We start from the raw sequence: 26,422 nt of genomic DNA, 5'->3' as shown, positions 1-26,422 counted from the left end.
CAAGGAGAAAAGGGGCAGGAGTGGGCGGCTTTCTAACTGCTGTCTGGGATCAACTTACGTCTGGACATGCTCATTCTGAATTTCAGGGAGCATTTGCAATTTCAGCATGCATTTTCTTTCTAGCTTCTCCCTATAATTCACAGCAATCCCTCCCAATCTATTTCATAAGCATTTTATGTCTTGCATTGTCTCCAGGTGGGCAGTCGTGGTTCTCCTCCCTTCCCACTGTATCATCACAACAGCCCTGTGAGGAAGGTAAGGCTTGGAGAGGCTGACCTGACTATTATCAATTGGGATACATCATTGTTGAATGAGAATGAAAACCTGAGTCTGATGTTGCAAACATGATGCTGCACTGACTCTCAACAGTTTTGGCTATTTGGCCATGAATTTAAATACTCAAATATTTCAATTATCCTCCCCATCTTTGTGGGGAGGATAAATTGGTAGTTATCAAAGGCAGGACTTTCTTTGGAGTGGCACCCTGACTATGGAAATCCTTGTCTTCAGGTAGGTTCGCCTTATGCCAACCTAAGCATAAGATGAATGGAGGCAAGCTACACTATCATATGCCATTGGTACCAGTAGCATAATGCCCCAGACTCAGGTTCCATGGAGCCATGAGGACTACAAGGCATTGAGAGACTCATCCTTTATGCATTTGTCTAATCCCTTTTGAAAGCCCCCTAATTTAGTGGCCATAACAAGCCACACATTCTGTGGCACAAATTCCTCTAAATTAATTATGCACAGTGTTCAGAAGCACTTCAGAGCAGTTAATTATAGAACAAAGTAGATCAAATCATTTCATAATAAATGCACATCGGGAATAGGATGTCTACTATGGGAGCTTTAGGCACAGGAGAGATATTAGATGCTGGATTATATAACACTAGATTCCCAGTGCTATGAAGAGCTGAAAATCTTGCCTGTAGTATATAAACTGCTTAGAAACTTGCTTACTGTATCACCATATGCCCTGGACAATTTGAGCAACACTGAGAATTCATCACCAGTATCATCCTTGGTTTTAGCACTTGTATTGTGGTGTCTGCCCTACATGCCCGAGTGCCTCTGAAATGAGGTGTGAAAGTCAAAAGTAAGCCCCTCACTTCAGCTTTTTCACAGAGCCAAAACAGATTACAGCCTGGGTTCTTCTCCTTTCTTTGCTAAGTTAGCTGGATCTATGAACAGACTGAAGAAAAAGAATCGGGGATTGTATGTGTTGCATTCCTATAAGCCGCGTGTTGGAAAGAAAGGGAAGTGGAGATGCAGAACTAGTTTCAACTTAGTCCACTTGCTTTCATTTCTCTGTTGGTGCACTTGGGGCTGTCTTATCTATATTATGTAATCCATATATGAATTCTGTTTTGTTCTACTCTAAATAATAACAGCTCAAGCTTCACTGGGATCTTATGCTGCCTAAAGCAAAAGTGCAGATCTTTCACCCTGCAATTCCCATGTGCAAAGATGGATTGGATTGGCATTTGAATCTTGCTTCATCACTCATTATGAGACAGACTGGAAAAATAAACTTTCACTATATATCATTCAGTGGTCTGAAGACTTTACTGTGTTGTTCTTATATGAACCCAAGACAAATCTATTCTGGACTTTTCTTGGCAGAGATGGTTTGCCCTTGCCTTCCTCTGAGGCAGAGAGTGTGGCTTGTCCAAGATCATCCAATAGATTTCCAAGGCTGGGCAAGGATTTGAATCCTGCTGTCCCAGTGTCCAATTCCAACACTTCATTGCACTTATTATTTTACTGCTTTAGCTGTGCATAAATCTATATTTTATAGATCTCTAAGAAAATGTATTTTTTAGAAATATGGACATTTCATGTCTTGTTGAAGGCCAGTGCTGGAGTCACTGGGTTGCTGTGAGTTTTTTTTTTTTTTTTTTTGGGCTCTATTCGGCATTGGAACTCACTGCCTCAAAGGGTGACAAGGTCTCTTCTGAAGGTTTTTAAGCAGAGGCTGTATGGCAGGTATGGGCAAACCCAGGCCCTGATGTGGCTCCTTCGACTCTTTTTCTCAGGCCCTCCTCTCTCACACAATCCTATCCCTCCTTCCTTCTCTCTTGCCTTCCTCCTTCCCTCCCTACCTTCCTTAACTCCCTCTTTCTCCCTTCCTCCTTCCTTCCCTTCTGCCCCCTTGTCCTTCCTTCCCTCTTTCCTCCCTCCTCCCCTCTCTCTTTCTCCTTCCTTCCATTCATCCTTCCCTTTTGTCTTTCTTCACTCCCTCCATTCCCTTCCACCCTTCCTTCCCTCCACCCTTCTCTCCCTCCCTTTCTTCCTTCTCTTTTTCCTTCCTCTTTTCACTCCTGGGGATGTTTAGCTGGGAGAAGAGAAGGTTGAGAGGGAACATGAGAAGCATGTTTCAAAATTTGAACGGTGTCCCATTGAGGAGGAGGGGGAAAACTGGCTTTCTGCTGCTCTAGGGACCAGGCCACAAGGGAGCAAGGGTTTGAAATGGCTCCCTTGTGGAAAGAGATTCAACTGAAAAGATTAGGAAGAATTTCCTAAGAGCTGTCGAAGAGTGGAGTAGGCTGCCTCAGAGTGTGATGGAGTCTCCTTCTCTGGAGGCTTTCCCACAGAGGCTGTCTATCGGGAGTGCTTTGATTGTGCCTTCCTGCATGGCAGGGGGTTTGACTGGATGGCCCTTGGGAGTCTCTTCCAGCTCTAGGATTCTGTATCAGGAGTAGGCAATATGGGGTTTAATTGATATACTTTTTCTATCCCGTCCACCATCTCATCGTGACCTAGGGCCCTTCCACACAACACAGCCCTATATCCCAAAATATCAAGGCAGAAAATCCCACAATATCTGCTTTGAACTGGGTTATCTAACTCCACACTCAGATAATGTGGGATTTTCTGCCTTGATATTCTGGGATAGAGGGCTGTGTGGAAGGGCCCCAAGACCAAGCCTTTTGGGAGCCAAACATTTCCCATCTTTCCTTCACTTTCTGCCTCCAAAAAAGAGAAGAGGAAGGGATGGAAAGGGCAGCGAAGGGAATTGGGGAGAACCCCTTCCTTCCCGGCTCGCCCACCCCGCTCCTTCCCGCCATTGCAGCCCCTAAGTTAGAAAGTTTGCCCGTGCCTGCTGTATGGCCATCTGCCGGGCGTGATTTGAGTGTGCGTTCCTGCATGGCTGAGGGCCGGACTGGATGGCCCTTGGGGTTCCTTCCGACTCTAGGATTCTCTGATTCCATGGCACTAGAGCCACAGGTCCGCTTTCGCTCCCGCCTCTCCTTCTCCACTCGCGACCGTGACATTGGTACATCCTCCCCTCCCCTCCCTCCCTCGGTTTGCTCCGCCTTCGCCCGGACTCTCTCCTTTCCTCTCGCAGAGCCAGGAGCCGAGGCAGGCAGCAGTTTCCCTTGGCTGCGGGAGGAACCGGGAAGCTGGAGCCCTCCTTGGGAAGAAGATGAGAAGGGCGCCGGGAGGGAGGACCCCACGCCTCTGATTTTCCCCAAGGGAAAGGAAGGAAGCAAGCAGGCGGGCCGCCACCGCCTGGGCTGCCGTCTGAAGGCGATGTCCGGACCCGAAGCTCACGGCCACAGCCGGCGGCTGCCCTGTAAGTCTTCCCTTGGGTCGGGGCTGGGCACCCAAGAACTGGTGGGGCGTCTGGGGTTAGGTGGGGAGCAGCAGACTGCCCACCCTGGCTCACTTTCCAGCCTCAACTTATGTCTGGGAAATGGGTCCAAGGAAGATGTCGCCTTCCCATGTTCTCAGGAGCAAGCGAGGTTATTGTTGTTGCTGTTGTTGTTGCTGTTGTGGATGTTGTGTGCCTTCAAGATGTTTCTGACCCCAATCACTAGGTTTTTCTTGATAGTGGGAGCTGTTATCCATTCCAATACATCTGCTGTTGGGTACCTTCAAGCCATTTCTGGCTTCCAGCAACCTTAGGACAAACCTGTCATATTTTGGGCGTGAGGGGGACAACATTTGTCCCTAAGGTGTTTGCTCTGCCTTCTCCAGAGGCTGTGAAAGAGTAACTTGCCTTCAGAGTCACCCAGGGGGTTGCATGGCCAAACCCAAGTCTCCAGTCAGACTCCAATGCACAAACCATTATGCCATACTGACTCCCTAAACATACATTCTAGTGGCTTCTTCATCTTGTTGTTGTGTATCTTCTAGTCATTTCTGGCTTATTTGAAACCAGGGTTTTCTGGAGCTGAGAGTGTGTGACTCACCCAAAAGGTCACCCAGTGGCTTTCGATGGCCAAACAGAAATCCAAACCCTGGTCTCTAGTCAGACTCCAATGCACAAACCATTATGCCATACTGGCTCCCTAAACATACATTCTAATGGTTTCCTCATCTTGTTGTTGTGTGCCTTCGAGTCATTTCTGATTTATCGCAACCTGGGTTTTCTGGGGCTGAGAGTATGTGACTCACCCAAAAGGTCATCTAGTGGCTTTCAGTGGATGAAGAGGGATTCGAACCCTGATCTCCAGAGTCATAGACCAAAGCTCAGACCATTAAACCATTCAGGCTACCAGTAACTGAGGTGGAGGGCAACATTTCAACAGAAAGGAAGAAATCATGAAAATGAACCAATTCTGGCTACCAGTATTAAAAAACCGTAAAATCGGAACAGTAAATAAAGAGCATCACTCAAAAAGCAGGGGGATTCCAGACCTCATCACACTAGAGAATGAATCCACTTTTAATCCGGTTGCTGCCTCCTGCAGAATTATGGGGTTTGTAGTTTAGGGAGGAGACTTTAACCACCTCCCTAAACTACAAACCCCAGTATTCTGCAGGAGGCAGAAACCAGATTTAAAGTGGATCAATCAGGGCCAGTGAACACCTCCCAATAAAGAATGCTTGTAGGCAGGAATCAGCCAGGCTTTGAAGCTGCAAGGCTATTAAATGGTAATCAAGGTGGCCAATTGCAACATTCACACCTGTCTCAAGCAAACAAGAGTTCTTTCTCCCACCCTGGACATTATTCCACAGATATATCTGTGGAACCTCACATTCCCAGTTTCCAACAGACCTCACAGCCTCTGAGGATGCCTGCCATAGATGTGGGTGAAATGTCAGGAGAGAATGCTCTGGAACATGGCCATACAGCCTGGAAAACTCACAGCAACCCATTTCTAACCCTCACTGGACTCCACCCTGCCTAGTCTCTATATTAACAGGGTTCTAAGCCTAAATGGAGGGAGCTTTCATGGACACTTAGGAGGGGCTCGGTAAATATTCAGGTCATGTCAGCATCTCTCCATTTTCAATTTTTGAAAAGCCACTTTTATTATTTTCATCCCAGACCCAAACATCACTTGCTTGTTTTTGCTGTGGAGAGCCATGGGCCAACCAGTTGGCATAGATTGCAGCTACTATGTGGAAGCTGCTCTGGGCACAGCTTAAAGGATTCACACCTCGTAGTAATGATCAACAGCTGGGAAGCCTCCCCGCCATTGTCTTGTCACTGTAGTCACCCCATTAGCATTGTGTGTCAGGCAAACAGCAGCCCACAGCATTCCTGTCTCACCCAGCGGAGCTGACTCAGAGGCCTGCCTTCATGATCTCTTTTATCTACCCTCCCAACCTGCCTTGTTTTGCACGGCTTCACCCTACAAACACATACCTGTCAGCTTTGCACCTTTCTGTGAAAGTGATCTTTAAAAAAAAAAAGCCAACAGATCTGAACAATTTATTCTCCTTTGCATGTGCCCATGAACATTTTCAGAGGCCTCTGCCCACCTATATTAGGGGAGTAGGGTAGGTGCAGTTTGGGCATTTTGTGGCAGTATCCAAGGGGATAGCCTATGATATTTTGCTATTGGAAGTAAAGGACAAAATGGCATCCCTTCACCAACATAAAGATTCTAACTTGCCTGTTATTTAAATACTGCTTTGACTTCTGTAGGGAGATTGTATTTTCTCTGTCGATGCTGAGACAGCAGTCTTGGCTTTTTTTAGTGTATTAGGTCAGTGTGTGTGACAGATCAGGTCAGGTCAGTCTGTGTTCTCCAAGAAAAAAGAATAATTGTGGGATGCAGACTCATGAATGATAGAATCTGTGTTGGCCGGGTAGTCCAACCTTCTTCTGTGCAAGAATTATTTATTATTATTTATTCATTTCAGACATTTATATCCCGTCCTTCTCACCCCCAAAGGGGGACTCAGAGCAGCTCACAACCGGCACACATTGAATGCCAACAATTGTAGTAATAAAATCACACGTAGACATTACTTATAGAATCATAGAGTTGGAAAAGACCTCATAGACCATCCAGTCTAACCCCTGCCAAGAAGCAGGAAAATTGCACCCAAAGCATCCCCAACAGATGGCCATCCATCCTCTGTTTAAAAGCCTCCAAAGGAGGAGCCTCCACCACACTCTGGAGCAGAGAGTTCCATAGCTGAACAGCTCTCACAGTCAGCAAGTTATTCCTGATGTTCCGGTGGAATCTCCTTTCCTGTAGTTTGAAGCCATTGATCCGCATCCTAGTCTCTAGGACAGGAGAAAACAAGCTTGCTTCTTCCTCCTTATGACTTCCCCTCACATATTTATACTTACTTAGGCAATCTCTCATAGTCCGAGTAGGATTGTCATCCAAGATCAGTGTACTGGCGGTGGGTCCGTAGGTGACTGTGGAGCCCTATTCTTGATCTGCATCTTCTACCACAGTGAGGGCATTGGTTTCCAGGTGGAAGGCAGTCCCGGTCGGGGTTGGCTTGATACGCCTTCCTCTTAGCACATTTCTCTCTTTCACCCTCCATTTGTGCCTCTTCAAATTCTACAGCACCTCTAGGGCTTTCCAGTTCTCAATGTCTATGCCAGTTTTTAAGGTTGCCTTTGAGCCCATCTTTAAATCTCTTTTCCTGCCCACCAACATTTCATTTTCCATTCTTGAGTTTGGAGTAGAGCAACTGCTTTGGGAAACGGTGGTTGGGCATCCAGACAATGTGGAGTCCAGCAGAGTTGATGGCGGAGGGCCATATCTTCAATGCTGGTGGTCTTCACTCCTTCCAGCATGCTGATATTTGTCCACTTGTCTTCCCAAGATATTTTTCGGAGGCAACACTGATGGAATCGTTCTAGGAGTTGCATCTGATGTCTGTAGATAGTCCACGTCTCGCAGGCGTATAACAGGATTGGGAGGACAATAGCTTTATAAACAAGCACCTTGGTATCCCTACGGATGTCCCAGTCCTCAAACACTCTCTGCTTCATTCGGGAAAATGCTGCACTCGCAGAGCTCAGGCGGTGTTGTATTTCAGTGTTAATGTTGACTTTTGTGGAGAGGTGGCTGCCAAGGTAGCAGAAATGGTCAACATTTTCTAATGTTACACCATTAAGCTATATTTCTGGCATTCGAGAGGGATTGGCTGGTGCTTACTGGAAGAGCACTTTGGTTTTCTCGATGTTTAATGACAGGCCGAACTTCTCATATGCTTCTGCAAAGGTATTTAGAGTGGCTTGTAGGTCTTCTTCTTAATGTGCACAGACGACGTTGTCATCAGCATATTATATTTATACATAGCCATCATGTCTCCTCTCAGCCTTCTCTTCTGCAGGCTAAACGTGCCCAGCTCTTTAAGCCGCTCCTCATAGGGCTTGTTCTCCAGACCCTTGATCATTTTAGTCGCCCTCCTCAGGACATATTCCAGCTTGCCAACATCTCTCTTCAATTGTGGTGCCCAGAATTGGACACAGTATTCCGGGTGTGGTCTGACCAAGGCAGAATAGAGGGGTAGCATGACTTCTCTGGATCCAGACACTATATTCCTATTGATGCAGGCCAAAATCCCATTGGTTTTTTTGCTGCCACATCGCATTGTTGGCTCATGTTTAACTTGTTGTCCACAAGGACTCCAAGATCTTTTTCACATGTTATGCCCTCGAGCCATGCGTACCCCATTCTGTATCTTTGCATTTCATTTTTTCTGCCTAAGTGGAGTGTCTTGCATTTGTCACTGTTGAACTTCATTTTGTTAGTTTTGGCCCATTTCTCTAATCAGTTAAGATCCTTTTGAATTCTGCTCCTGTCTTCTGGAGTATTTGCTATCCCTCGCAATTTGGTGTCGTCTGCAAACTTTACATTACTTGAAACGGCAAAATTCAAACATTCATTTAAAATAAGACAAATCCTAATCCAGAGGCATAATCTGAGGTCTGCCCATTGTCAATCACAGAAATCATTTCCAATTATTATTGCTGTGTCTGCTGCTCAGATGCCTGAATTCTTCATAAAGAATAGAGGGGGGGGGGGGCGACCTGATTTCATTAGGGAGTGAGTTCCACAGAAATAAATAATAAATAAATAATAAATAAAAATAACAGACAGGGGGCCACCACTGATAAGGCCCTGTCTCTTGCCCCTGTCAATCGCACTTCGAGGATGGTGGGATTGAGAGCAGGGCCTCTCCCAACAACCTTAACCTCCGAGGTGGGTCATAGAGAGAAATATGTTCGGACAAGTAAGCTGGGCCAGAACCATTTTGGGTTTTATACACCAAAGCCAGCACTTTGAGTTGTGTTCAATAGGAAACTGGCAGCCAGTGGAGCTGATGCAACAGGGGGGTGGTATGCTCCCTGTACGCTGCTTCAGAGAGCAATCTGGCTACCGCCCGAGGGACTAGTTGAAGCTTCTGAACAGTCTTCAGAGGCAACCCCACATAGAGCATGTTGCAGTAATCTGTTCGGGATGTAACAAGAGTGTGGACCATCGTCGCCAAGTCAGACTTCCCAAGGCATGGGTGCAGCTGGCACACAAGTTTTAGTTGTGCAAAAGGTCTCCGGGCCACCGCCGAGACCTGGGTTTCCAGGCTCAGTGATGGATCCAGAATCACTCCCAAGCTGTGAACCTGAGTATTCAGGGGGAGTGTAACCCCATCCATCACAGGCTGTGACCCTATAACCTGTTCAGCCTTTGACTGACCAGGAGGACCTCTGTCTTGTCTAGATAAGCAATTGCACATTAAACTTCTGTTTAAAGACCTTTGAAGATGGAAGGTCCACCATCCTCCAAGGAAATCTATTCTGCTGTTGAACAACTCTTACAGCAGTGGTTCTCAACCTGGGGTCCCCAGATGTTTTTGGCCTACAACTCCCAGAAATCCCAGCCAGTTTGCCAGCTGTTAGGATTTCTGGGAGTTGAAGGCCAAAAACATCTGGGGACCCCAGGTTGAGAACCACTGTTTTACAGGAAAAATGGTGGGGGTTTTTTTCATCCAACCCAACATGTGTTGCTTGAAGCATTTCACTAATGGTAGATCTGGCCATCACTCCCCAGTCATCAGTAAAGGAGTAGATGAAAGCATTTCCTTCAAGGAAAGGAAGAACCATAGCTCATAATGTGGCAGGAGGTGGACTTGGGATGTATGTCTGGATTCATGGGTACCAAGCTGTAATCTATATTACCCATTAGGGCAGTTTTTTGAATGTTGAGTAGGGAAAGATAAGAAAGTCCTTCTCAAGCCATAAAAGTCCCACTTTCCATTTTAGCTTAATCATACTTCCAGCTAGAGCCCAGCCCAAGACATGTAACTACCTGAGGCATGGACAAAACAGAGGTTCCTCCATTTCATGTACAAAAGTCAGTGAGAACAACTTACTTCAGCACTGGCAATGGGGATAATGTGTTGTTGAAGGCTTTCATGGCCTGAATCACTGGGTTGTTGAGAGTTTTCCAGACTGTATGGCCACATTCCAGAAGCATTGTCTCCTGATGTTTTGCCCACATCTACAGCAGGCATCCTCAGAGGTTGTGAGGTCTGTTGGAAACTAGGTAAATGGAGTTTATATATCTGTGGAATAATGTCCAGGGTAGGAGCAAGAACTCTTGCCTGCTTGAGGCAAGTGTGAATGTTGCAATTGGCCACCTTGATTAGCATTTAATGGTCTTGCAGCTTCAAAGACTGGCTGATTCCTGCCTGGGGGTTTTGTGAGAGGGTTTTGTGAGACCAGTCACTCTCGTTGGGAGGTATTAGCTGGCCCTGATTGTTTCATGTCAGGATTTCCCCTGTTGTTTGTGTGTTCCTCTTTATTTACTGTCCTGATTTTAGAGTTTTTAATACTGGTAGCCAATTTTTGTTCATTTTCATGGTTTCCTCCTTTTTGTTGAAATTGTCCACATGCTTGTGGATTTCAATGGCTTCTTTTTGTAGTTGGACATGGTGGTTGTTAGAGTGGTCCAACATTTTTGTGTTCTCAAATAATATGCTGTATCCAGGCTGGTCCATTAGGTATAATATAGTATTGAGATAATATCTTTGATCACAACTGAAGGCAGGATGGTAGCGAATTGAATGCCAAAGCACGTGGCACACACAGCTTTGTCTTGCAAGAGAGGGAAATGCCAAAGGCTCCCACTACACCTGAGGCAGTTGCTTCACTCTTCTTAATTTCAGAGTCTAAAAACAGCACAGGAAGGGAATGACTTCTAAACAAACCTTGCCAAGAAAACCATATGATAGGGTCAGCTTAGGTCATAAAATACTTGAAGGCACACAAGAAACAGCAAAAGAAACAAAAGTTCAGGCTGTGGGTCCACTCCGTTCTTGTTCTGCTTACTCCCCATAATGTGCTCAATGCTCTAGATGTCCTTTCCCCTCCCAACCCAAGATGAGAAGGATTTTATGTTACTTAACTCTTTGTCTGTAGGGAATATGTGCAGATGCTGTTGCCACTCTGGAGTGGAGCAGATTGTATTACAATTACTAAATAAATGCATTAAGACTTAAATAAATAAAAAAAAGATAAATAAGTCACAATGACAAGATGATTGCCACCTCAGTGAAACAAATGACAGGAAGAATGAATGCATTTCCAGTTGCCCTGTGGACATACCTACCTTATTTTGGAATTTATTACTTTCCACCACCATTCCTCCATATGCAACCTTTTCATCCATTCTGCCATATTCCTGTGGCCCCATACACTCTGCACTATACTTGCCTTTGCTTCTAGTGTGAGAGAATTGGCCATCTGCAAGAACATTGCCCAGGGGACACCCAGATGTTTTATCATCCTGTGGGAAACTTTTGTCCCTGCATGAGAAGCTGGAGCTGACAGACGGAAGCTCACCCTGCTCCCTGGATTTGAACTGCCAACCCTTCAGTCAGCAGTCCTGTCAGCACAAGGGTTTAACCCACTGCGGTGTCTCAAGTTGCTCCTGACACGAAAAAACCCTAAATTTGCCCATTGCTAACAAGGTACCCAAGCATTGTCTATTGTCACAACTATGCTATAATTCATTCCCTTCCTCTTGATGTATTCTTCACCTTGCAGACACACCATTCCTAATAGTAAACATTTTCCCCCAGGAAGAATATATCTGAATTGTGTATTTTAGCTGCACATTAAATGCATTAAATGCAAAAGATGCATTTAACATTATTCCGGTTTGGCACTTAGTTTGTTGAGGCTGTTAGAGTAATTCTAAGGGTTGAGCAGCCCTTCTTTGTCAGCTGATCTGGGTTAGAATCTGAGCAGACAATTCTTCCTGTTTGGTTAAATAGCCCTTTTCTTGAATGATAGCCCTTTAAAGAGCAATCTAGTAGCATTTCCTCTGAGTAATCCAGACTGTATTCTTCTTTAGAGGAACATGGCCTTCCTAAACAATCTTCTTCGTGGGAATGATGGAGAAGCAGATCTTAGATACAGAAACCTCCCGGAATGAACTGGCCTGTAACCAGAGAGAGAGAAAAAATCAGACTTCCATAGAAACATTTCCCGCAGCCTTCCTTTGGGATATGATGCAGCAGCAATAGCATCAAATGCAAACCACTGTTAAGAAGAAGCACGGGAGGCGTAGAAGCCAAGAGAGGCAGTGGTTTTGGCAGAGAGTGAAGAGAGAACGGGGTGAGGAGGTGGTACCTCATGACCCTTCTCCCTGTCACAAATTCATAATGAAAGCCAGACTAGCCAATCCTCAAATCCCTCGAGTCACAGGGCTAAAAATATCCCCACTGTCCAGAGCTCTTTCTCCCCAGCAGAGTCTACATCATAAGACCCTGCTATTTACAGGGCCAGGAGTTACTTTATATAGAATGACGAGTAGAATAAAGCCATGAGCGCATTAGCAAGGATGAGGGGTGAGGGCAAGAGGCTCTCCAAACATCAAGGACAACAAACGGTGTCAGAGTCTGTGTGTTTGGCTTTGTTCCTGCTTCTCTTTGCCTAGTTTAACCTCAGAAAGAAGTGTTTCTGTCAAAAGGAATATTCTGGCCTTGGCTCTGGACAGAAACATAAGCATTTCTAATGAATTCCTTTTTGGGGAGATATGTCCTGCATCTTGCTGCTCTCTTGAAGGTCTCCTCCAGGGCACCCAAACAGCCTTAAAATGGATTAAACCAGTGCTCTGAATACACTGCTTAAAGAAAATGGGCATCTGACCCTAGATGGAAGCCCTGTCCTTTGTTGAGGAAACCCGTGCCACTTAAAGTCCAAGTACATATTGTTTCAGGCTGGGATGGAGTTGTGTTCTGCATATGCTCTGTGAAAATGCTCTTTCCGGCTGCTATCCAAGTGCAGAATTGGCTTTGATTGTGACTTTCATGTAAGAAATGCAGAACCCTGTGGTGAAATTAACAACTGGAAATAAATGGATTGAATAAATTTAGCAGCAGCATTGTCAAATACTCTTCTGAATGACAAATGATCTTTGTATTGTTTGGATCAGAGTTTCTCAGCCAGGGTTCTCTTGGAATCCTAAATAAACATTATTCTTCTTTTTCTTTTCTTCTTCCTCTTCTTTGAGTTGTGTATAGAAGCAGTGAACTCAAATCCAGATATGGAAGAGACTGGCTCTGGCTATTGGGTGGCAACAATTGCCTCTGAGCATGGACAAAATGCCTGCCATGGGGTACATTAAATTTCCAGTTAATATCATTGATGTGAATGCTGCTGTTGAGAATGAGATTCAAGAAGCCACTGAAATCCACAAGCATATGGACAATTTCAACAGAAAGGAGGAAACCATGAAAATGAACAAAATCTGGCTACCAATATTTTAAAAACTCTAAAATTACAACAGCAAAACAACAGAGAGTAAACAATCAAGGACATCTAATCACATCTCAACAAAAGATTGCCCCAGGCACTGCCAGTCCATTAAATGCTAATCAAGGTGGTCAGTTGAAACATTCAAACCTAGTTCCAACAGTAAATAGTCCTTTGTCCCACCCTGGTCATTCCACAGATATATAAACCCATTTTCCTAGTTCCAACAGACCTCACTACCTCTGAGGATGCTTGCTATAGAGGCAGGCAAAACGTCAGGACAGAATGCCTCTAGAACATGGCCATATAGCCCCCCAAAAAAACAAAAAAACAACCCTACAACAACCCAGAGATTCAGGTTATTCTCTGGTTCAAATTCTGTTCTATGAAAAGACCAAATAAGTTATCTTTCTGTTTCTGAATCTTTCTATCAGAACATTTCCCCACACCTCTCTCTCTGTTACTGTATAGCTATGAGAGCTAGAAACCATTGGTGGAGTCCAAAATATCCACCTTGCAGTCTCACACACGGATTGATTATGATCAGCAAAGAGCACAAGCAGTTATGTTTTATGACGCTCCAAAGGGTTGCTCTAGCAACAGTAATGGGGCCTGGGAAATGGTGAGCTTTTGCACACATGCAAGCATTTCATTTTCTGTTGCGGCTGGGTGGGCAACCTGTGAAGCATGAGCTAGATAGCCGAATGCGACTCATCAGTTTCCCTAACCAACTCCAGAATCTGCATCCTTTGTGGCCCCCAAATACTTATATTGCTATTCTCTATATCTTCACTTTGGACTCTTCCTTAGGCGTTATCACTCCCTTAGAGTCCTTTACCCATTAAGCTGTTGGGCATTTTCAAAGAACTTAAAGAGCCTTGAAAATAAAGAAAAGCCTCCCCTCATCATTTCTTGGCTTTATGCCTACATTAACAAGCTTCCCCCTCTGCCTCATTCTTTCATTCACACTGCCTGGTGCACAGAGGGCGTTTGTATTCAGGGTCCAGCAGAACAAGGAAGAAATGACAAATGCCACCACTCCCAACGGAAATGCAGCCAGACAGTCCTGTCAATGCTTGGTCAAAATAAGGCATTGCTCACTGGTGTCAGTGCTACTCAAAGAATCTAAGGATTGCATCCTCACCCCTGTGAACTCTGAGTTTAAGCCTATTCCTAATATCACTGTACACACATACACACACTTCAGTCCTCTAGGTCATTCCTGGTGTTGACTGTTTCTAAATGAGAGGAAACAGAAGAAATCAAACTGCTGTTAAGTGCCGGGCTTTTTTATTTAGCCAAAAGAACCTCCTTGTTCAGGAGCAGTAGGCTGCTGAATATCAGTTCCTTTCAGAGCAACAGCATTGAAGGAGTGATTGCCTTCAAGATAAATTGCCTCAAGGCATTTGGTTGGTCCTCTGTGAGAATGAAGAGTCTGCCCTTAAAAAGGTAGGAAATGTTCCTAAGGCTCAGTAAAAATTTAGCAGAGCTTGAAAAAGTTGCTCATATTTGAGCGACCAGAATCTTTCAGCTGGCATTGGTAGTGGCTATGTTGGCCTGGAAAAAAATATCAGATTTATAGTCCAAAAATTACATTTCTGTAATTTAGTATTTATGACAGATATAAGGGATTTTGAGGGCTGAAGCTGTACATCTTTGGAGGTCCACCCCCATTACTTTTAATATGTTTAAAGCATCTTGCATAGATGAGTTTAATAATTTTGAAAACCTATAATCAATAGGGGTATGCAATTTCACCGCAGCAAACACCGCAGCCGAAAGATCCGGGAAGATCTGGCCCATTGGTGGCAATGGGGAACTTATGAGGCTCCCCTTTCTGCCATTTTTAGGGCATTAGTCTTAAGAAACACCTACTTCTGGTATCCTTCCCTTTAATCTCCTTCAACTAGACCTGGGTTAAAGCATAAAGTTTAAAAACTCCTGTTTCTAGCACCCTTCTCTTTACTCGCCTTCACCTAGATCTGGATTAAAGCAACAGGTGTAAGAAATCCCTATCTCTGGGGTCCTTTCCTTTAATCTTCTCCACATAGTCCTGGGTTAAAGCATAAGGTTTAAGAAACTCCTCTTTCTAACACCCTTCTCTTTACTCACCTTCAGCTAGATCTGGGTTTAAACCAGGCCTGTAGCCAAGGGGGAGGGGGTTAGGGGTTCAGCCCCCCCCCCCACCGAATTTTTTCAGGTTAAAAAAAACTGGTTTACTCATCAATTTTAACTGGTTAACCAAATCCCCATGCTAAGTCTATGAGATGCAAAAAATTAAGAGTCCCTCCAGAACTGCAAGCACTATCTCAAGCAAATATTGACAATTTATTCACACTGTCATTACTTGCAGCAATAGCCGATGTAGTGAAGCAACCAAGTTGGGGGGGGGGGTATTGAATGCTCTTATTAAGGAGGCCAGACTTGGTGGAGGTGGTTGACAGGGGCGGAGCTGCAGGCTATTGAAGGCTGCTCTGCCCCCTGCTGTGCTCTTTGCTTCTGCGTGACCCTAACACCACCACCCCCAAATTTTCAACCTTCCCCAAATTTTTTTCTGGCTATGGTGGGCAGTAGCAAAATTGATCCAAATTGGCTTAAACATCAGGTTTAAGAAATTCCTATCTCTAGGGTCCTTTCTTTTAATCTTCTTCAGATATCCCTGGGTTAAAGTATCAAGCTTAAGAAACCCCTACTGAAACCCCTTCCCTTTAGTCTCCTTCAGCAAGACCTGGGGAGAAATTGAATTCTCCCTGTGAGGATTCAAGGGAGTCAGGCTGTCCTCTCCCTTCAGTTTAAACAGATACCCCTCCCGCAAATGCCCTTTCACAGCCCATAATTGCCAAAGGAAAAGATTGGAATTAGGCACTGAAACAGATAGAACATGGAGCATGTGAGTGGCTTTCTTCATCTGATTGGCTCAGGCAGTCAACAGAACTCATAGCCTCACAGGGAAACCTGCCTCCCTCTCAGCACTCCACATGTAGCCCAAAGAAACCAAAGGCAGCTGTTTTTGGCAGCCTTGTGATCCATTGCAGCTGAAAAAAGTGGCCCCATGGCCTGTGTCCTTACAGCTGACCAAAAGAGCTGAACCAGCAGAGCCTGTTTTTCAAAATGGATATGTTCACACCCCTAATAACTGGCCAAAGTTGAATGGAGTTTTGAACCAGCTCCAGGGTTTATGCACCACCATCTTCCTTTATATTTTTACCACAATCCTAATAAATCACTGTTACTATTACTTTAAAGATGTACAACAAAGAGAAAATTATTTGTATAATGCTGCCTATGACCGAATTGGGATTTGAACTTACCTGTCCAACTGCAGCCCTCTTTCACTGGACATTACAAAATGAAATGATTCTTACAGTTCTACCCATAATGCTAATTCCAAAAAGCTGGTGATTTATTGTGTCCAATGTATTTTAGGTTGGCAGGAGTATGTCATACAGGGGGAAAGATGAAAGCATTTTGGATGTCTTTTTAGTAACGGCCAGATAGCATTTCCAAGAGTAGCGTCATAGCCATGCCTCTCTGCTGCAGGAAAAACAACCAAGAGCTGTGTGAGACCTTAAAAGAACCCAACAGATACTATTACGTGTGTTATAAGCCTTTGTGGGCAGTAGCCAAATTGATCCAATGCATAATAAGCCTCCAAGTTTTAATAGTTTTGGTCAGCAGCGTTATCCCAGCAGGAAGCCCTGGGTTCATAATAAGAGCCTAATTCATGGCTGGGAAACGTGTGGCCTTCCCAGTGTTGATGGAGCATTATTTCTAATTACTACCAGCCAGGATGGGTGAGGCTGAGAGGAACAGATCTGACAGCATGCTAATAGGCCCTAGCTGCTGTGAAATATGCAGAATAGCTACTGTGCATTGCTATGGTGATGATAGTGTTTTAGACTGGGATCAAGGAATCCTTGAATCAAATCTCCACTAAGCTATGAAACTTGTTGAATGACCCCAGGTCAGTTCTGCTGTCTATAAGCCTAGTCCATCCTGCAGGATAGTTATTATTTACCAAATTTATATCCTGCCCTTTTTACCCCGCAGGGGAATCAGAGCGGCCTTACAACAAGGCACAAATTTGATGCCACAACATACACACAATAAAATCACAAATACATTAAAACAACAAGCTAAAAACATCTCAACGTTAAAACCAAAAACAGCAACTAACTAAAAACCACATAATCCAAGGTCGTAGTCCATAGCCATTCCAGTTGTCATTGCACTATTCCATATTTATTTAATTGCACTGCAGGTTACTGTCCAAAAGCTTGGTCCCAAAGCCACATTTTTACGTTTTTTCTTAAGGTCAGGAGGGAGGGAGCTGTTCTGGGGAGGGAGTTCCACAGACGAGGGACCATCACTGAGAAAGCCCTGTCTCTTGACCCTACCAACTGCACCTGCGATTGAGGAGGGACTAAGAGCAGGTCCTCACCAGACAATCTTAACCTCCAAGGTGGGTCATAGAGGGAGATGCGTTCAGATATCTAAGCTAGGCTGGAACTGTTTAAGGCTTTGTAGGGTAAAGCCAGCACTTTGAATTGTGCTCAGTATCTGACTGCCAGCTGAAAAACTATTTGCTCTATCTTGAGCTCTGTGGAGGAAGGACATTGTAATTTCCAATGTACAGTGACCCTAAAGTGAAGCTTTCATACCAATATTTGTTCAGAGGAGGGTTTTCCATTGCCTTCCTCTTAGGGTGAGAGAATATGACTTGCCCAAAGTCACTCAGTGGGCCTCCATAGTGGAAACATGGTCTCCAGAATCATTGTCCAACACAGAAACCACCTACACCACACTGCTTCTCCAAGAAAGTGTACGGTTAAAATTTAATGAAACAAACAAGAGGCTGTGTTCACTACAGTTATGCGCAGGAATACGGTCATTAGAAATGGTTAAAGCTGGCCCTTTTTCACCTGAGGCTTATTCCCCTTTCCCCTTGAGAACAGGTGAAGCATTTGTTCATGTCACCAGCTCACCACCTTCCATCTTTCTCCTCTTTGCAAAACTTTTGCAAGCAAACAATGAATAGACGAATTAGAAGAAAAACCCAATGCCTCACGTCCAGCTTCATTCCTTCCCTTAAATCCCCATGCTTATAATTCAGGCTTCAATGTGTAAGTGGCTAATGAACGAGAAGCAAAAGCCGGAAGGATTAGCAGGCAGTGGGGAACCTGGTGGCCATTTGATGATCTTGGAAGCCAAGTGGCTGCGTGTTGGGAGGTCACCACTTCAAGGGAGAAGTACTACTGCATTTCCCCCAGCTGTGTGAATATGTATGGGGCGGGCTGCCACATTGGTAGCATGCCATGGGAAAGAAAAACCCACGCAGCAGGTAGTCTTCCCCCCTTTCCCTGCCCTGACCTCCCTTTGATGACAGATTGTACTTTACAAGGAGCAGCATTGTAGAGGAATGCATAACAGTCATGGGGAACATGCCATCCCAGTGAGGCAATTGTAGTGTGAGTGTAAGACCATCAGTCACAGGGCAAAGGGGAATGGTACACTCTCCTCTTTTTCTGTTCCTGTCTCAGCAAAGTAGCAGCATGCATCTGCAAGGCTCTGTGCTTCTCATCCAGCCCAATATAAATGGAAAGGATAGTAAACAAAAAAGCAGAGATGGGGGGAAGCAGACAACACTGTCTCTGACCCTCACTGCAATCATGGGGTGGCTGGGACCCGTCGTCAGCTGTTCCTCCAACCCTATGGCTATCTGCATTGGTTACATAATGGCAGTTCAGTGCTTGTGGCCAGCTGCCCAGATGGCTAATAAAATCTCATCAGGGGAATTTATCAGCAGATTTGTGGATTTATCCGAGGAATAAATCCCAACACATCTTTTTTTTTTAATTCAGGCTGTTAACATAAGATGTTTTGTACAAACTTTGGCATGTACTGACACAAACACAGTACCAGTCGGTCCCATCTCTCTTTGTCCAGATGGCTGCCCTTTTCGATGGCCTGGCTTCCTGGTTTGTTTCCTCAGTGGTTGGATCTAGCCTGCCAAGGACAAGGCAGAGGAGCCCTGGAGTGTGCTAATAACAGATTATCCAATCATGGAATAAGAGTTGGGATTCATTCCAGGTGCCTGGGTTTAAGCGTGCCTGGAAGCTATTGCTGCTGAGCTGAAACCCAGACTCTTAATCTGAGATTTGGAGAGAGAGGTTAATAGGAGTAGCTGTGGCTATTCAGCAGCAAAGAAGATGGACTCTTTCTTACTGCAGGGATGAACTTGATCATTTAAGGTGCTAGGGCGTTATCCCATTAAAAATCATAGGGTGAAATTCAGCAGTATGTATTAAACCGTAGCAGATAGCACAGCAACTTCAGGAAGGAACGCAGAGGGTTGCTTTTGAAAAAGTCACACAGGATCCCTTTAAAAAATCCATGGGGTTGCCACAAGTCAACAGATGACTTGAAAGGGTGCATTCCTACACAGAGTTACAAAATTCAACAACACTTGATTTTAATGTTATTCAAAAGAAATTAGGTATAACATTTGTTTACTAGCTCTTTTCTGACAAAATATGCAAGCTACCAGGCTGCAACAAAAACACATCTAAGTCATTAAGCCACAGTTACACTGTAATTTTCAATGTCACTAAGACATAGTTACAAATAAAATGCGTGAAGTTGGTTCCATGTTGCATTTCAGTTGTAGCCTAGCTTTGTTATGCTTTCGTAAATTCAGAAAATTAGCCAATATGACATGGTGTGAGTGAGTGTCGAACCCAAACCCCTACTCAGATCAGTGTGAACTTGAACAAATCACATTATCTCACACTTAAAGGAAGTCATTGGTAAACCTTTTCAGAAGAATTTTTGTCAAGCAAATCCTATTATAGGAGCATCATAAATTGGAGTTTTATTTATTTATTTATTTATTTATTTATTTATTTACTGTCTTTATATACTGCCTTTCTCACCCCTGGGGGGACTCAAGGCAGTTTACAACATACTAATGGCAAAATTCAGTGCCAACATACAGTACACATAGAAATCATAATAACGAATTACTAAAAATAACTATGAACTTTTAGAATCATAAAATCATAAAAGTTAAAATGAATTAAACCCATTAAACATAAGGCATACACAAAATTTAAACATTCAGACAAGCATAAAAGCATCCTAGTATAAACATTAAAATCCCATGAGCCAGAAATTGTATATCATAGACATTCCAAATTGTCATTGCACGGGTTCCTTAATTATTCTTTGTACGTGGAGGCACATTAACAACAGATTTCAGAAAGAAATTACTGATTATTTGTTATACATTACTTCCAACCTGTGTTTGTGCATTATGTAAAAGAATGGACATGCATATTGATATGCATACTACAGTATATATGTATAGGTGAATAGGCATATGCCGAACAAATTACTCTAATTTAAATAGAGTACAGCACACCAAAGCCGAGAAAGGCTGTGTGTCTGCTTAGATTACAACCCAGTTGGAGATATTCAAGGTCTCTGCTGTGCCTTCTAATGGTCCTTAATCTTTTAAAGGCTCTCTACTACAATCTTAGTTTAAATAGAGAATAGCTTCAATAGTCTTTTTCAAAGCAGTGTGAATTGTTCTGGGGGCCTTTGGTTAAAGAGTGGCATATATACATATGTAATAAGGCATAATAAAAATGTGGTTTTGAGGCTAGGCAGCAGTGGAACTAAACAGAGAGGTTGGTTTTAAAATCAAGCTATGTTAAGACTGATGGGGAAAATGCTAGATCAGTGATTCCCAACCAGGGACCACTTGACCAGGGACCACTCTCCAACATTAGTACCAAAAGGGTTACGAATCCATTTTTGGTCAACTTTAGATTCGGTTTGGTTATTTGAGGTGCTGATTCCAAAAATTGCATTGGATAGACCACATCAGCTCTAGTTTCTGATACAGAACGTATGCCATCCAGTAGTTGCCATCCGTTTGCCCACAGAAAATCAGATTTATAAGCCTCGGCACTATAAAGAGGGTTTTGCGAGACCAGTCACTCTTGTTGCAACGGTGTAGTAACGTTGAGGCTGCGGATCATATTTCAGTTCTTGCGGACCACTGGTAGTCCACAGACCACAGGCTGGGAACCACTGTGCAAGATAGACAAACATTCCCTTGGTATGTCCTGCTGCCAGAAATCTTTTAATAAAAAACTAGCTGTATCCGCCACATGTTGCTGTGGCCAACCTTTCCTCCCTCTTTCTCTCCTTCTTTCTTTATCTCCTTACTTCCCTCCCTTTTTCCTTCCTTCCCTTTCTTTCTTTCCTTCTGTCCTTCCTTCCTTCTCTTCCTTTTCCCTTCCTTCCCCCTTTTTCTTTCCCTTCTGCTTTCTCTCCATTCTTCCTTCTCTACCTTTTTCTTTCCTTCTTTCCTTCACTCTTTGCTTCCATCCTTCCTTCTCTTTTTCATTCTTTGCTTCTCTCCCTTTCTCTCCTTCTTTCCTTATCTCCTTCCTTCCCTCCCTCTTTCCTTCTTTTCCTGGGGGCAGATGAGGCTCTACCCCTTGCCAGACCCACCCTCACTGGACCCCCTCTTTCTCCCGGAAAAGGGAGGATGGTTGGCGGTGCCTCTTGCGCTTGCAGGGCCATGTAATTTCATTTGCATGCATGTGCTGTGTCATCTTCCACCTTTTTGGATTTTAAAGTTCTTTTCACTGTTTTGGTGATTTTTTGAATGATGGCCACTCCTTGGGTTAGTAGGTGTATTGTGGCAAAATTTGGTGTCATTTTGTGGTGTTTGAGTTATGTGCTTCCCACAAATGAAAATTACATTTATATATTGATAAAAGTGTTGAGAACTTTCAGAAGGGAACATCCCCTTTATGGAATACTGTTCTGCTGTCATGGTGCTGGTGTTTTTAAATGCAAGTTTCTAGTCATTTTAATACAAAGTTAATCTTATATCTGAAGGCTAGATATGTCTGGTGGTATTTCCAAAGCCATGTGTATTGTCTATATTTTACAGTTGTCTGGTGGGCAGGTTTTGGTGCCTTCACTTTGTTTATTTCCTCGCACCTCATAGAAACAGAGCACATTTGTGTGAAATCTGTGTGCTATACACATTGCACAATTCATCTTTTTAAGGGAGAAGATTGTGGGTTACCTTGGCTCTGATTATTTTGTTTTAAAAAGAAAAGAGTGTGCACCCAGCCAAGAAAAATTGCAGGACTCCTCCCTGTCTGTCTCTTGTTCTTTGGGTCCAAACTCCAAACCATGAAACTACTCTGGAACTCCATCCGTGTGGGAAGTGAGTGGTTGTTTATTATTTTTAGTTTTGAAATTTAAGCCTCAAAAGGATCTGGTTGGTTTTCAGAATTTGATGGTTTTATAAAGTCAAACAGCCTGACTGCGAATGTTTAGACTTGGAGGTAGGACTGTTTTCAAAGCAATGTAAATCCCTTTCGTCAACCTCTTTCATCACTTGTTTGTTCTTGCTTTAAATTGCTGGCCACTTCAAGTGAGGAAAGTAGACTAGGCAGCTGACTGGCCTAGCCTATTAGTAATGGATTCCAGTTGTGATGTAGATGATGCTTTGTTTGAATGAAGTCGCCTGGTTTGAGAGGAAGTTGACCCTGTTAACAATCTTGAATGATCTTGTACATCCCTGGCTGGAAGTAGAAATTTAGGAAGAAGCCTTTATATTAGCTTGCTGTTTTGTCTATTTAATTGTTTTAGAGCAACAAACAAAACCAATTATTTAAAATAATGATAAAGTTTACAAAAACAAAATTGATAAAAACAAAGAAGGCAGTAATTTGAAACCATTCATTAAAGTCCACAGATAACTGACACTGCTAGCCATCAAGAAAATATTTTGTTTCTAGCAGAAATGATGAACACTTGGATTCTGCCTGATGGGGAATAATTCGAGGTGGTGGGTGTTTCCCCAAAGAAGATGTCCCTTTCTACTCCAGCTAACTAGTCTCCACCATGGCAAATCTTTGATCTCACAGATATTTTGGTCCACTGCTCCCTTATTCCTTTGTTACTGGCCATATTCTGTACGGTTTCTTGGAATTGAATCTGAAATTCTAATCATGAGGGTATAATGGAGAGATTACCAACTTTGATTTAGCAGTGGGCCCTTGGTATTTGCCTGGGTTTGGTCCTAGAAACCCCTGTGGATAACAAAATCTGTGGATGCTCAAATCCAACTATATACAGTGGTGCAGTGAAATGGCAGTTATTATATACAATGACAAAAATCAAGGCTTAATTTGGGATTTAAAAAATGTTTTCAAGCCATGGATGGTTGAATCAGTGGATGCAGAATTCACAGATACATAGGGCTGTCTGGTTTTTTCCCCCATGTCAGGAGCAACTTGAGAAACTGCAAGTTGCTTTTGGTGTGAGAGAATTGGCCGTCTGCAAGGATGTTGCCCAGGGGACACCTGGATGTTTTACCATCCTGTGGGAGGCTTCGCTCATGTCTCCACATGGGGAGCTGGAGCTGACAGGCAGGAGCTCACACCACTCCCCGAATTTTAACCACCAACCTTTCAGTCAGCAGTCCTGCTGGCACAAGCATTTAACCCATTGCACCACCAGGGGCTTCCAGGGCTGTCTGTATATAGGCACATTATAATTCTCTCACCGACTGCAGGTAGACCTCAGGATTTTCAGATCAACATATTTTACACTTACAATTTTGAGATCCATAAACCAGAACCTGGTAGCAAAGAATCAGTCTTTAGAAATCAGAATTTAAGGAATCCTTATTATTTAAACATTTTTATTTATTTTAATTAATAAATAACTGCTGCGCTGCTGAACTTGCTGATTGAAAGGTTGGTGGTTCAAATTTGGGGTGAGCTCCCGCTGTTAGCCCCAGCTTCTGCAACCTAGCAGTTTGAAAACATGCAAATGTGAGTAAATCAACAGATACTACTCCGGTAGGAAGGTAACAGCGCTCCATGCAGTCATGCCATCCACATGACCTTGGAGGCATCTATGGACAACGCTGGCTCTTCAGCTTAGACATGGAGAGGAACACCCCCCCCCCCCCCAGAGTCGGACATGACTAGACTTAATGTCAAGGGGAAACTTTTATCTTTACCCTAGAGTCATATACCTTAGACTCAGTTCAAAGCAGATAATCTGAATTTAGAAACTGGATTGTATGGTAGTGTAGATCCAGCCACTGCTACGGTGGAGTAGAATCCCATTCTTACTCAATACAAATTTTATTGTACTGTTTACAGTAGACATGCTGCGGCAACCTGATTCCAAAAAAATGTCTTTCTTCACCATTTTGACAGCACTGATACTACTAAAAAAAACCTTCCAGCTAAACAGCATAAGGAGAAAAAGAAGTCGAGCAGGTGCAAAAACATTTTTTATTTATTTATTTTATTTTAAACTTTTGTATCCCGATCTTCTCTACCTCCGTAGAGGGACTCAGACCGGCTAAAAAGGAACTTTTTGTTCGAAGCTTTGTTAAACGAGGCATACCTATTTAAGGAAACCAGCATGGTTTGAGTGTGGCATAGTGGTTTGAGTGTTGAATCCAGTGTTTGAATCCCAGTTCAGCAATTGAAACCCACTGGGTGCCCTGGGAAAGTCACACCATTTCAGTTTCAGAAGAAGGCAAAGGCAATCCCTTCTGAACAATACTTGCCAAGAATCCCTATGGCAGGTTTGTCTTAGGGTAGCCAGCCATAAATTGGAAATGACCTGAAGGCACACAACAACATGCCTGTATTTAACCTTGGTGTAGTTACTGTTATAGAAAATTTGTAAGATAGCACAGGCCTGTCTGAGTGTTGTGGCTTGATTTCTCTCATTAAGTAGCTGCTCACGCTTTCTTGGGTTAAATCTGGAACTTGGAGTGAATAACTTGGTCCCAGTAGAACGATTCTGCCTTATCTGTCTTCCTGCCTCTTGGCTCCATGGCAGAAATTTGCCTTGAGGCGGCAAACAAGCCTGCTTTGCATGACACAGACACAATTAGAATTTTCACTGTTTGTTTGGTTTCCTTGGTTATGGCACTGCCCAGTTCAGCGATCACATTTTCCTTATACCAGTTTAACTGGGCTCTGCATCAATGATTATGGAATGGAGGTGGTGAGGTGCTTTCGGTGCCTGGAGCATCTCAGATTTGTTATGGTCCAGGGACAACTTCATCTTCTTCCTCATTCTCCTGTGCTGCTTTGATCATCGCATGGAGATTCACCTCCACCTCTTTCCTCATCCTATTTATTACAAGCTGAGCTTGCCTTGCTCCTTGATTGAAAATGGTACTTTTCCTTCGCATGGCACTCCGCTAGTTCTGCCTCATGGAAATATTAAAAGAATGCTTTAGAAAAATAGGCAGGGACCTTGTTATCTATGTTCATGTTCAAGTGAGTGGGTGGATTAGAGGACTGAAGGGAATTATGAGTGGATGTCTTATGCATTCAAAACATTGGGAATGAGCAGACATGTTGGTCTTTTCCATTTACACAAAAGGTCTCCAAGGATGGAACTCCATTTCCTTTAAGGCTGTATTTATAGTATTTGTCTTTACTGTGCTTAGTTTCAAGGTTTCACACGGGTGGCAAATTGTCTCTGGTGGTATATCATGGTGATTCACCTTTTTGCACGGCTAAAGCTCTTGTGTAAATTCAATTCACTTACCAGGAAACTGATTTTTCTTTTTTTGCTTTGATCAAGCAGTTTCTTTCAACATCTTAATCCAAGCAGAATCTGAATTGCTAGTTCCAAGAAGAACCCTTTCGAATAAGTATCTCGGCAACACTGCAAATTAATTAAGTGAAACTTTGCTAAAGCAGAGCTCAGATCAAAGGACTTGCAAAGAGATCTTGCCAACACTTAAATACTGTAGTCTGTTCAGCCTTGAAATATGGCATTATGAAATATTTTAATGTTTCTTTCCTTGTATGTGCTAAAGCACATGCATCAACACTGTAATGCAAATATTAAAATATCTGCCATTGTTTTTAGTTTCATGCATTGGTCAGTAGAGATAGAAGGTGAAGCACTCTTATTATGAGGGAGAAGGTTATATTTCTCTCATTTCTGGATTTTTTTATAATGAAATTGGGAGGGAGTAAGAATAGTAAGCAATGCATTGTGTCCATGGCATGACAGGGAAATAAGTGTGATTCTTGAGGGTCTATTGATGAAGTCTAGAAGAACTTTTTAAAAATTGAGAGCTGTGAAAAACGATTGATCAGAAAGGCTAAATAAAAGCCTGGCATCTCATCTGTCTTCTGTCATCTTTTATTCAGCCACCATGCTACAGATTTGTAGAACGTAAAGTTCAAACTCCTGTACCAGCAAGGAGTACATTCCCAAACTTCATGTTGAAATGTGAAAACATGGATAATAGTAGTGAATTCTATTGAAATGAAAAGACTTCCAGCCTATGAATATATAGAGTTGTGATACAGGACCTAAAAAATATCTTGAAAGGACATATTCTGTTGCATATGTATAAATGAAACTGCTGGT

The 26,422-nt window shown here is 43.3% G+C and overlaps 1 protein-coding gene across 1 annotated transcript in view; it reads left to right on the top strand.

The window, feature by feature from the left end:
- The first annotated feature begins 3,213 nt into the window (after window positions 1-3,213).
- DBNDD2 (dysbindin domain containing 2) overlaps window positions 3,214-26,422 on the top strand; it is a 39,732-nt gene continuing 16,523 nt past the window's right edge. The window contains exon 1 of the mRNA XM_060772210.2: window positions 3,214-3,580. Coding sequence (XP_060628193.2) covers window positions 3,214-3,580 — 367 coding nt within the window. The remainder of the gene's footprint in view (window positions 3,581-26,422) is intronic.

This window comes from Anolis sagrei, chromosome 4 (genome assembly GCF_037176765.1).
Source record: "Anolis sagrei isolate rAnoSag1 chromosome 4, rAnoSag1.mat, whole genome shotgun sequence".
Taxonomy (NCBI): Eukaryota; Metazoa; Chordata; class Lepidosauria; order Squamata; family Dactyloidae; genus Anolis; species Anolis sagrei.
Note: the sequence above shows the minus strand (reverse complement) of the source record. Positions and strands in the feature narration are given on the sequence as shown.